Source organism: Podarcis bocagei, assembly GCF_964188305.1.
Source record: "Podarcis bocagei genome assembly, chromosome: 8".
Classification (NCBI taxonomy): Eukaryota; Metazoa; Chordata; class Lepidosauria; order Squamata; family Lacertidae; genus Podarcis; species Podarcis bocagei.
The window spans coordinates 42,358,061-42,370,341 of NC_138133.1; the positions used below are offsets into that span (position 1 = coordinate 42,358,061).

General features: G+C 43.4%; 1 protein-coding gene across 5 annotated transcripts in view; it reads left to right on the top strand.

The window, feature by feature from the left end:
* Positions 1-1,465: 1,465 nt before the first annotated feature.
* The window catches only part of PIEZO2 (piezo type mechanosensitive ion channel component 2), a 209,924-nt gene continuing 199,108 nt past the window's right edge, over positions 1,466-12,281 (top strand). For all 5 annotated transcript variants that reach the window (XM_081205510.1, XM_081205513.1, XM_081205514.1 and 2 more), the window contains exon 1: positions 1,466-1,871. In XM_081205510.1, the coding sequence (XP_081061636.1) occupies positions 1,808-1,871 (64 nt within the window). In that variant the 5' untranslated portion in view covers positions 1,466-1,807. The remainder of the gene's footprint in view (positions 1,872-12,281) is intronic.

The following is a 12,281-nucleotide window of genomic DNA, read 5'->3' on the forward strand; positions in this document are numbered from 1 at the left end:
CACTTTAGCTAATGGGGCCTCCTGCTGCTGCCGCGCTGCCGGAGCACGATTTCTGTTCTCATCCTAAAGCAAAGTTTTTAACCCGAGGTAATATTTCTGGGTTAGCGGAGTCTGTAACCTGAAGTGTACATAACCTGAGATGCCAATGTAAAATGTTGCAGGTTCAACCCCCAGTGTCCCTGGAGTGAGTGATCAGAAGTCGATGTGGCTGCTCTTAAAACTTGCCCTGTGCTCTCTCTAAACGCCCTGTTCCTTGTCCAATGAACCACAAGATGCCTGGGGTTGTTGCTGTGTTGTTGTTCACTCTTTAATGTAAAGTTTTGATGGTACTTTAACCAATAAAACACACACTTTTATAAACAAAACAGCAACTGTCACTTGCTTAACCCTTCCTACCATACTAGAACGGGGGCTATCCATCGAACAGGGTAAGCGCGGGGGCTCCTGCAGTCTCCCGGAATGCCAGCAGAAGAGGGAGATGTGGACCTAATCGCCACCCCCACAAGAGAAAGTGCAGGCGCAGAAACAGCCATCACCTCTGTGCATTTGGTTGCCCTCCAGGCGGCGCAATGGGGAAGCCTGGGCTCTCTGCGCCCAATCCACATTGCTGAACCAGCCGGGCACAAAACGAGCGGACCGTGCCCTGCAGGAGCGGTTGCCGCCTGGCCACTTGCGCACCTGCCCTCTCCAGCTGCGAGGACGGAAGCGCGAGCAGAGGCTGAAGTTCCCTCGGCAACGCGGCAGGGCGCCAGCTACACTCCACGAGGAGAGAGAGCGCGCAATTCGCGGCCTCAGCCCACTCGCGGGCTCCTGTCTCTTCGCGGAGAAATGCGCGGGCGACGACGAGGAGAGAAAACGCCCGCTCTCCTGACCGGGAGCAAGCCGCTCTCTCCGGACAACACCTGGCTCGTGATTAGTCCCGTCAGGGAATCTCCTGCGAGCCTTCTGGGCGAAGGCGGAGCTGCTGGAGAAGGCGGGCTTGCCGCCTCCTCAGCCGCCTGAAACTCCGGCCTCCCTCGCCGTCTTTTCCGCGATTGGTTCGGGGCCGCTCCATCCCGCCCCGTCTGGCCCGCCCCGCCGAGGGGGCTGGGTCACGCCAAGTTTCATTGAGGTGGAGATATGTAGGCGAAGCCCCGGGCTGTGGCGGCTGGACGGGAGCTTCGCGGCTGGGAAGACGCGCTTTTCTCGCCTGCGACGGAGCGCGCGCGCAAGGGAGAGCTGGCCGCTGGGCAGCTTCCGACGCTCCCGCGATGCCTCCTACCTAGACGCTCGGGACAGTTTGGTGGCGCCTCGCTCGGAGCGCCGAAGTTCGGCTGGTCCCCGACGGGCGGCTCTTGTTATGTCTGGGAATCTCGCGCGTGAACTGTGAGGGATCCGCAGCCATGCGCGACAGAGACGGCTCCGTTTGAGCTCATCTAAGGCAGCGCTCAAGGCGATAACCCCCCTCCCCCTCCCCACCCCACGCCCGCCCCGATGAGGGCTGGAGCAAAATGGTTCTCAAGTGAACAAACTAAAGACTTTCCTCTGCAAGAGAAACGGTGCGCCTTGAGTTGGAAGCCTTAAGAAGCGGATCTTGCTAGCTGCGCTGCGGAGTTGTTGGGCTTTTTGTTGCTTTTCGGACGCGCTGCTCCGGAGATGTCGAAGGGCTCTTGAGAAGAAGCCTGCAGGACACGCAGAGAGAATGCTCGTTTGCTCCAGCCCCGGACAAGGGTGGACCTCAAAGATAGGAGCTGGCGCCTGGTGACATTGCAAGTGATCCTGGTCTCCTTTGTTTCGCCAAGACTCGAAGTGGTCCCATCTCCCAGCGATGGCAACAGAAGTGGTGTGTGGATTGATCTTCAGACTACTACTTCCCATCTGTCTAGTCACTGGTATGCGGAGTTTTTCTTGCTGGGACAGAGGGGGTGATAGTGGGGTGCGGGCAATGTAAGACCGTTATTCTGGAAGTAGGTAGTCTTAAAGTCTCTTTCTTGAATGTAATGCACATCTTGGATATTTTTTTCTCTAAAACTGAGGCACCTTTTGTTCTACAGGGATGAATACTGTATCACTTACCCCATACATATTATTTAAGAATAGCCTTATTTTAATGCTGTGGCCTTTGCCTCTTCTCTTTAAACTTTTCATTTTTACTCCACCTGATCTGAAAGAACCATTGCACCCGATGTATGTCAAATTAAATAGAAACTTACGCACTTTCAAAACTGATTTGTAGTGCAACCCTTTCCATGTCTACTCAGAAGTAAGTCCCCTTGAGTTAAGTTGGATTTACTCCCAGATTAGTGTGTAAAGAATTGTATTTAAATAGTTGGCAGGGCAGCACTGGGTGAAAAGATCTGTTCAGCTTAATACAATCCTACACACGTCTGCTCAGGAGTAAGTCCCATTCAGTATAATGGGACATTTCCAGGTGTATAAGGCTGCAGCCTAAACCTGTACAGAATTAACCTGATTTGCTGCATACTCTCCTACAGCCTAAAGCTCAGTTGCATATTAAGAAGTGAAAAAATACATTTTTGCATTTACTGGGAAGTATCCGTGCGCTATTGATTCCCAAAGATCATAATTCTGTTTTAAGGCCACACCTTAAAAAATGGCCTTTACATGAAAAGCATATTTTACATATGTTTGGGTTTTTCTTACCTGAAAACAAAATCTAGTTTAAACAAAAACAAAAAAACAAGTTGGTTATGTTTCAAGTATAGGAAAAGTTGGTTCTAGTTCTCTTGTATGACCAAGGGGAAATTATTTCTAGAGTGCCACCAGCAATTAATATTAATCTATGTCCACCTGGACACAAAACAGGAATCTGAATGAATAAATGTTCTTTTTTTGGTTGAAGTCCTTAGCACGCCTACTGTGGAGTAAGACCCATTGCACTCAGTGAGTTGAGTTTAGGATCACACTTCATATATTACAGGACAGATATACTGCATGCAAGAGAATGAATCAAATAACAGCTGGTGAATGAACTTCGACTAAAATTGAAATACCACCATAATTATTGTGGCCTGTTAGTACAATGCAGAAAAAGCATTAAGAATGGTGTCCAGGATTTAAGATCACACCGAGTCTAAATATTCAGATGGAGATTAACACATGGAGCACTGATATGTTACAGATTAAGCTTAATTTGGTACTCATTCTTGGTTCCTTATTTACCATTTATGGGTCAAGGCATTCATGGACTTGGTAATGCCTGTGACTTAAAGTCTGTGGGAGCACATTCCATTCACTTGGCACTCTGTAATTATAAATCCAGTTTAGATACTTAATTCTGTTTTGAAGTATTGGTGTCTCAAACACATTGCCCACATAATTAGGTGGTGCCACTGATTTCCCTGTTGGTTGGGAAATCTGCATAGTGATGCATCTGTGCTGAGTAACTTCTTCTAATTTTCTGGATAACCACCTCTAAGAGTTGAGGAAGGGAACGTCCTTTGAGGCATGTAGAAGCTGCTCCCTCACACCCAGTCATCAGATGCTTCTCACCTTTCTAAAATATTTTGTTTTGACACATAGGAAGAGAGCATGAAAAATTCTGTGCCCTCACTGAATTTCACAGTAGTTCAGTGAATGGGCAAATATTCTTCAGTGGATGATACTAACACCAGCTAAATGCCGCATCTTTAATAGAAGGAAGAAACAAACATTTTATCCCTCATCCCAGTGCCCCAAAATCTTGTGGTTTCCATGAGCAGGATCACAAACTTGAGGTCAAGCTGCCTGCAAAACTGTAGCATTCCATAACCGTGTAGCTTGGTCAAGGCATGATTAGAATCATGAAAGTTTTGGGGTGGTGTTTGTTGTTGTTTTTTGCTGCTTTTAAACATTTGCTTTTGTATCTCTGTGGCGCAGAGGGGTGGGGGCCAGAGTGTATGTGCTGTGCTTGATAAGCTCTCAACCCTTTCCTTTAGAAAATAGTGCTCCCAGCGTAGATGAATAGATACTATTAACGCAGGAATTTGTTTTTCTAGTTAAATAATCAACTGTATTCATTAGCAGGCTAAAAACTACTGTGATATGCCTGCTGTTATTATCATCTGGACTCATTTGCAACTTAACACCAGTGTCCTAAACTGCCAATCGTCATCTTTTTCTTACAGATTGTGTGAATTGCCATCTGGAGAGGTTAGCATCTGAATATTGCGTAGTTTAGAACCCTGTACAAGGTGATTATAATATTAAGGAGGGTGGTTCTGACTCTAGTTTGGCAGCATAGTTTCATGGCACAAGCATGGAGAGTCATTTTATTTGAGCCAACCACTTCTCAGGAGTGACTTGGCGAAATGCACCCTTGAGGTGGAGCTCCCGCCACAAGAGCCATGTTTCCTGTGCCTGAAGTAGGAAGTACAACCTTGCCTTCCTCTGACCAGGGATTGCAAATCCTGATGATCTGGATCTCATTAAAACGCCTTCCTAATTATTTCTGTTCACTTGTGGAAACCATCCCAAATATTACAGGCTTTCAGCAGCTGAAGCAGCTGGATGAGGTTGTCAAGGCTGTTGCCCAGGTTTCAGAGCTTTTATTCTCCCCAAGTACCTTCCAAATCAAGTCTCCAGGATTCCCCATAACTCATACATAAACCTTGGAGGCTGCCCAAAGCTGCTTGCTATTAGGCTTGGACTTAATTGTAATTGTTGTTTTATTCATTTGTTATCTGGGAAATGCCATTGCCTGAAGTACTCCTGAAGAAATCATTCATCTTCAAAAGGCACTTTGTCTTGCATGTGCTTCCTTTATAGTAAAATGATTTGTAACATCTACACAGACACATTCCTCCATTTGATCCCTTTTGCCTTTTCCATTTCTGTATGAGACGCACCAATTGTTTTCACGTCTGTTCTGATTTCTGAGCCAGGCAATCTCTTACATCTCAGCTCTGTCAACTCCAAAATGCATATTTCAATTTCCCCCAGCTACCTTTCAGGTGTGAAATGTGAACTTTATGTAAACACACATGACCACTTTTGAAGTTAGGGTAGCTGATGTGGTTCCATAGTCTTCTGACAGTTATCTCCCAGTGAAAGAGACCACATTCACACAATGCGTTTAAAGCATTATTTCCTAGCTCTGTATTCTTTCCTAGCTCTGTTTCCTTGCAGTAGTCCATTTATCTGGACATGAGCAACAACTGCTTCCAGGTAAGTAGCTTGCCAGGTCCATCATTTGAGCTATGTTGTGATACATTTGTGCATTTTCTTGAGGACTAATTTACTTGTTTACTAATTTATCTGATCACAATAGTAGTTAACATTAACATAACCTGCCTTTGTTAGTTGCTCTGGAGGGCATAGAAGTTGGAGATGCTTATGTCTCATTGGAATGAATGCAAGAAAGCAAGTTCAGATCAGCTTCTCTAGAGATGTACAGTGGCAAAGCTGTTCTGCATAAACTGGCTCCTTGTGAGCCTGTAAATAAGTTCTCTTAAGGACCCTTCTGATCCTAATTGCCCTTTCTTTGTGTGTGTAATTCCTTTTCACGTGATATTGCACATTTGGATTTTATCCGAATGCGATGGGGATGGGCCCCATTTCTATATAGAAATTGGTAATGAGAGGCAGCTGGCTACTCTGCGGAATAATGTATGTATCCAAGAGATTTAAACTGCAATTTTTGTTTATGCAGTGGGCCTGTAAACAATTCTCAGCTTGTGAAGGCAAACTCCAAGTTGATGGCAGTCCAATGTACAACCCAGTTAAAACCAAACTCTTTGGATTGGCGCCAGTTTAGTCCAACTGTTATAATGGAAACTGATAGGCTTTAAGACTTGCTGTACAAGAATAAAAGCAGGTAACATGTGGCATATGATTTGGAATTGGCCTGCTAAAGTGTGCGTACTGCCTGGTCCCATGTTTTGGGTACTGCCATCCTCCCCCACCCCTAGAAAATGAAGCTTTGTTTTACCAAGAGCCTGAAAGGAAGCTGCAGGAGGCATGGACAAACATAAACATAGAGGCTGATTTATGGACAGAAGCCTCGGCTCTGGGTCCTAGATGCTTCAAGATATGCTGTGGAGCAGATCGATGATTTATTAGTTCAAGTTTTTGTTAATGGTTTATTTAATTAACAGTTGCCTTATAAAGTAGCTTGTGGTTTTTTTCCTTCCGGGATAGAGGGCTTGAATTTTCTTTGGTTGTTTTAGGAGGGAGTACAGCTTAGTAAAACAGGTACTTGATTTGATGAACATTTGGTCTTTCATTAAATGTATTTAATATTAGAGTTGCTGTCAAATTTTGTGGCAATTTTGGAGGTTCCTGCTCAGTCAAAACACTTGAGAAATTTAGAAGCAAAAGGAGTGTTGCTGAAAAGAGAAAAAAGTATCATGGGATTACTGCACACCTGATCTTCCTATAGTGCTGAAGATAGCCCTCAGCTGAGCCACTGATTTCCAGGCTATGTGTTTTAAATGTTGTGGGTAAAGGCCATTTTTGGGTGTGTCTTCCCAATGTGGACATACAGGAATGTTGGAGGTGGGAGGAGTGCATTGAGTGGGTGGTATGCACAGGTGTGCTCTCTTTCCAGTTCCTCTTTGGGGCTGGGTTGACCTGATGACATTGTCTGCACCTGCTCAAGCTGTTTTGTTGGTATCATTATCTGCCTCTCATTAGCACTGGATTGCCTCTACACATTTGGATCTCATTAATAAATTCCATATGCAGTGGTAGTTATTAAGTCATGGGAACTAAGTTTTACCTAAAGTTTGGAGGGACTATTAAAGTTTCTTTATCAGAGAAGTATCCAAGCAATTTTGAGGGAAGTAAAACAGTTTGATAAGACCAGCAACACTTCTCATCATGGAGGTGAAGATTTCTTTTTAATCCCTTTTTTGTACATTCAGTCCATCCTTTTGGGAAAGTCTTAATTAGTCTTCTTTCTGACATCCTAATCTTTTTGTTCTAATATGTAACCCACCTATCTGCATTCCACAGCAGTGATGTCTTGCTGTAAGAGCTGTTTCATATGATGGGTCTGAATGTGCATCTAGGACAGTCTTCCACAACCTCAGCCCTCCAGATGTTTTTGGCCTACAGCTCCCATGATCCCTAGCTAGCAGGACCAGTGGTCAGGGATGATGGGAATTGTAGTCTCAAAACATCTGGAGGGCCAAGTTTGAGGAAGCCTGATCTAGGATATTAGCTAATTTGGTTAGGTGTCATTTTCTTTGAATGTGGACTAGACAGTGAGACTGTTCATCATTGACTAGCAATTAGCATTGAATCCTGCACTTAGTATGGGATTTAAATCAGTGTTTTAATATGCTTTACTTGACTATTGACCTGTCATGTCTATTATCCAGGACAGATTAATTTGAAGCTGCCCCCCAATGAGAGAACAATCTAAATTAAATTTTCTTGGTTTAATGCATATACTTCCCAAACAAGGAATGCGTACTAATTAGTTGCTATATAACAGCTAAAACTAATGGTAAACAGAACTTTTCTGCTGTTTTCACGAGGCCGTTTGTCCCCTCTGTAAAGGGCCATTCTTCAATAAGTTTCAGGGAAGGTGAAATTTCTGTGAATTTTGAGCTTGAGTTTCACTTTCCTTTAAGATGAGGTGGGCATGGCTTGGTTCTTCTTCCCGACACATCCGTGTTTTTTTACACTTAAAAAACCCCATTAATATTGCTTTCGGTTGTTGCTGTTCAGACTCTCAAGTTTTCCCACCACATTTCTTTTCCCTGTTTATCCCTACAGATCTGACACAGGCAGGAAAGGGAGAGGTAGCAGGGAAACTACTGTGAGACTTTCCCAAAAGTCTCACAGTCTCGGACTGGCAGCCAAGATGGCTTTTCTGAAAGCATAAAAACCAGGGGTGGTTAGAAACCAAATCTCAGCCATCTCAAAGGTTCTGGGTAACTTACACCCTCACATCTCCAGGTTGGGCTTGGAGGGACCCCTCTGTGAAACTCTGGAAAGCTGCTGCCCATCAGACTTGTAAAACATACCACCAAGTGAGATATTAAAAAGAGCAGGGATGACAGTCATCCCAGGTGAGCCCTGGAGCATACTATGCTTGAGGAAGCTCATTGAGCAGCTGGAGTGTGTATTCTGAAGATGGATTGCAGAGCTGTTGAATTGAGTACTGTTCAGAGAGCATTTTCTCCCTGGATGTAATGCCATATGGGAATGTGGAGTGGGTTTGTGCTGTCCTTATGACCATGGAGAGGACTCAGTGACAGAACTGGGAGATCCTGCATTTAATTGAACGTGGGAACTTCCCAGGCTTTGTGAGGCAATAAAACATATTTTGTGTAATAGTTAAAAAGGCACAATGTAGAATATGTTTTGGGTGAGAGCCAAGGAATGGGAGAAGTTGTTAATTTGATCTGTGCTTTGGGAGGAAATGATGGTGGCTAATAAGGGTTGTGGGATGATCTGCAAGGGGAGGATACATGTTCTTAAGGACCATGGGAAGGTAATTCTATATGGAGAATAGGCTGAGAAACATTAACTCAACTATCATTACATAGGGTGAGTTATATTAGGAAGGGGGGAAATGGCAGGTGAGAGCAGAGAGAGGAAGGTTAAATGCCCCCAGATGTTCAGAGAAGTAGCTTTTTCATTAATACTCTAAACCTCACTCTTGGGCTTTTCTTCTAATAGCTATAAAAGGCATTACTGTATTTTGTTCCAAGCCATTTTTAAGAGGAAATAGACATGAAACTCATTTGCTATTTAAAAATGTTTACCAAGCTGAACTCCCCTTTTGATAAGAGGTTGAAGGCGTGCATTATTCTTAATATCATTATTATGATTATTTATTTACCACCCTTCACCCTAAGGTCCCAGGACAGGTGATAACAATTAAAACGCAACATTGCCACATTATTGACAAAATATAAACTCCAGAATGTGAGATAGCAAGTCTGAACTAGAAGTAAGTTTTGTGTTTTAGATGTCCGTAATAGTATAAATGCCATTGAAATGAGGTGAAGCTATTTGTTCTCATTTGTGTTCATGGAAATGAAGCTCTGGTCACTACCTGAGTTTTCCTGTTCTGTTTACCTGCCCATTCTCTTGAATTTGAATAACCGTTCCAAATACTGTAGTGAAGCAGGAAATCTGTTTTCAGACTTATTAGAAGAGATTACATCTGTTGGAGTGACTTCAAAGCTTATTGCTCACACTTGTGTATTATTCATTTAGTGAAAATATTTAATTGCCACAATTATTAGAGTGGTCATGAAGGAAAGAAGGTGGCCACTTAAATCCAACACCCAGAAAAACAGCTTGGAGCAAAAGCCCTAAATGTCTAAATAAACAACCCCAAAACCTTGAAGAAAGGAGACAGGAACACAAAAGGATTCAGAAAAGTTGGAAATAAAAGACTTCACTCAGTTCTTCCTGCCTGGTAATAGAAGGCTCACTTCAACATGGACACTAATGCGGGCCACAGCCTAGATGGCACCACTCTCAAAAAAGGTCCTTTCTTGTTGGAGAAAGAAAATGAGATAAGAAAAGAATAAAAGAATTTGTAGCACAAGAATCCATAAAGGAGCTTGGTAAAAAAACACATTGGAAATAACTAATGCTTCCAATGAAAAATGAGGCTTGACTCTTTAACATAAACAACTACAGCGACAAAGGAAGTATGCCATATCTATGACAAAAAGAGCAAAAATTACAAAAAGAAAATTTAGATATACACAACAAGTTTGAAGATGCAGAAAATCGAAATAGGAGAAATAATTTACGTTTTCTTTTCTTTTTTTTTGGAGGGAGTGGAATAAAATGTTCCTGTGCAATTTATTGCCTCGTGGCTTAAATCACTGCTTCCAGACCTGATAATCTCTGCTGATGATTTTGAATGGGCATACAAAGTACTTGGACCCAAACTGAGGCAGGGATGTTTTCCCCTCAGCCCCAGTAATATACTTTTTTTTTTTTTTGCACCATAACACTCACTTTTTTGCTCCTAGAAAGTAAGGGGAAATGTCTGTGCGTGTTATGGAGCGAATGCCTACGGGTGGCGGGGGGGATCTGCTGCAGTCGTGAGCAGAGGATCCATGGTTCCCCTTCCTTCCCTCCTCCATGGCCCGCTTTGAGACAGCAGAGCGGGAAAGGAGAGGAGCCTTCTCCTCTTGTACCCCTCTTCTGCATTATGAATAGCATCCTTCTCCACCCAACCCACGCGTGTTCCTTGTCCCTTGAGTGCTCTTCCTTCCCTCCCCACTTAAAACGTGGTTACAAAGCATGGATCCACATGGATCCTCAGGATTTTTGCACTGGGCTACCCCAGACTCACCGTCAGATCACATGTCTGTGGCCACAGCATGAACCACAAAAATCATACACCCACTGTTTCGTTTAGAATATTTTTTTTTCTTGTTTTCCTCCTCTAAAAACTATATGCGTGTTATGGTCGGGTGCGTGATATAGAGCGAAAAATACGGTAGTTGTCTGCTTTGCCCATTGGGGGAAGGAGGAAATGTGGAACAAACTGAGGAACCTAATATCCATAACATATAAAAACAGCCCTGTTATGGTGATCTGGGTTTTGAAACAAACACCCCCCCCAATCTATGTGCTTGTACAATTAAACTGCAAGTAGCAGGAATTAAATATTGTTGGGGCTTCCCCTTCTATCTTATCTTCATGAGAGGATTAACACAGCTCATAGCAACAAATGACATGAGAAGACTTGGTCTATTTATTTGTATCATTTATTATTCCTCTGATCTTTGATTATAAAAAAGTTGTTTTTAAAAAGATTGTCATAATCTTTAGAAGACTCATGTTCCATTGAAGCATAGGAGCCAGCTCCTAGGGCCAAGGGGGCTTTGCCCTCCCCAATAAAATATTTGAGGGGGCTGGTACCCCCAAAGTTGATGAGCATTGCCATTCAAATGGTGTTTGTGTGCAGAATCATGTGATCAATTAGGTGGGGTGGGGAGGGGCTTACATGGGCTCCCACAATATTTTATTCAAGTTGGCACCCCTGCATTGAAGCAGCAATAATGTTACCAATTTTTGACTGAAGTGGCTTTCATTTGTACACCTGAGTGCAGATGTTTGGTGTCATATATCAATAATTTGCATGTGTGAAACCAACCTCATAGATCAGTCATCAGTTGCTGTCTCTTACCATACTGTCCAATTACCTAACAATGGCAAGCAAATTGGTAGGTGATAAAGCTATTGTGTTTGTATTCAGGCTTAATGCCAGAAATGCTATCATGTTAAGTGGAAGCAATCTCTCCACATGTTTTGGTTAAAACTAAATGAGCAGAGATGCAGTCGGACAATTGATACTTCTGTTGCTGCTTTTTTCTTCTGCTTTTCTTTTGCTTGGTATAAATGAGTGGAAAACCTGATGATTACTTAAGTAGCCAGCTTCTATGGAAAAGTGAAAGGTAGGTATGGTAGAATTTTAAACTACCACCTGCCGTTTCTTATACCCATTTGATTTACTTTTATTTATTTATTATATGTTTATACCGACCTTTATCCATAGATCTTGGTGGTTCACAACATAAAATACATGATAAAAACACGAACAAAAAACACAAACCTCCCTCCCCCCCACCCTTTCCACAAACACATTTTAAAAAGGGTATTGGATGTTAATCAGCCAAAGGCCTGGTTGACCATTTTCGCCTGGCACTTAAAGATGAGTAATGAAGGTGCCACCTGAACCTCCCTGGGGAGAGAGATCATATCACAAGCCACTGCAGAAAAAGCCCATTCTCCTGTTGCCTCCCTCTGGACCACTTGTGGGGGACAGGACATGAAGAAGGGCCCCAGATGATGATCTCAGGGGCTTGTGTGTATATGTTACTACTTTCTGTAGCCTGGATATGCCAGAGGTAGGGACATTTTTTCAGCCCAAAGGCCCTATTTTTGCATGGGCAGCTGCATCCATCTGCCAGCTGCATCCATGTAGTGGACGAGGTCAGAAGCAAAAGTCAGCAAAGTAATCTGGTCTTTGTACAGTAGGCTATATTCCAGCAATACAAAAGTCAGAGGTTTCTAGTCACACACACACACACACACACACACACACACACACACCCTCTTCATCCTCTATCCAGACAAGAAAGAAGCATTACTACAGTTCAAGGGCACAATCCATCTGGGTGAAAGCACTTGGGGGAGGGTGCAGAGAAGCCTGGAGTGCTGGCCAGAGAAGCCTGGAGGCCACATTATTTCTCCAGGCCGCTTCTGGTGTAAAGGGAGGGGCTGCTCATAACGGTCTAACCTGGAGTATCTCTGAGGGTACCTACTCCACCTCAACTTTTGTGTGTTTAACACGAAGGCTTAAAACAATCATAATT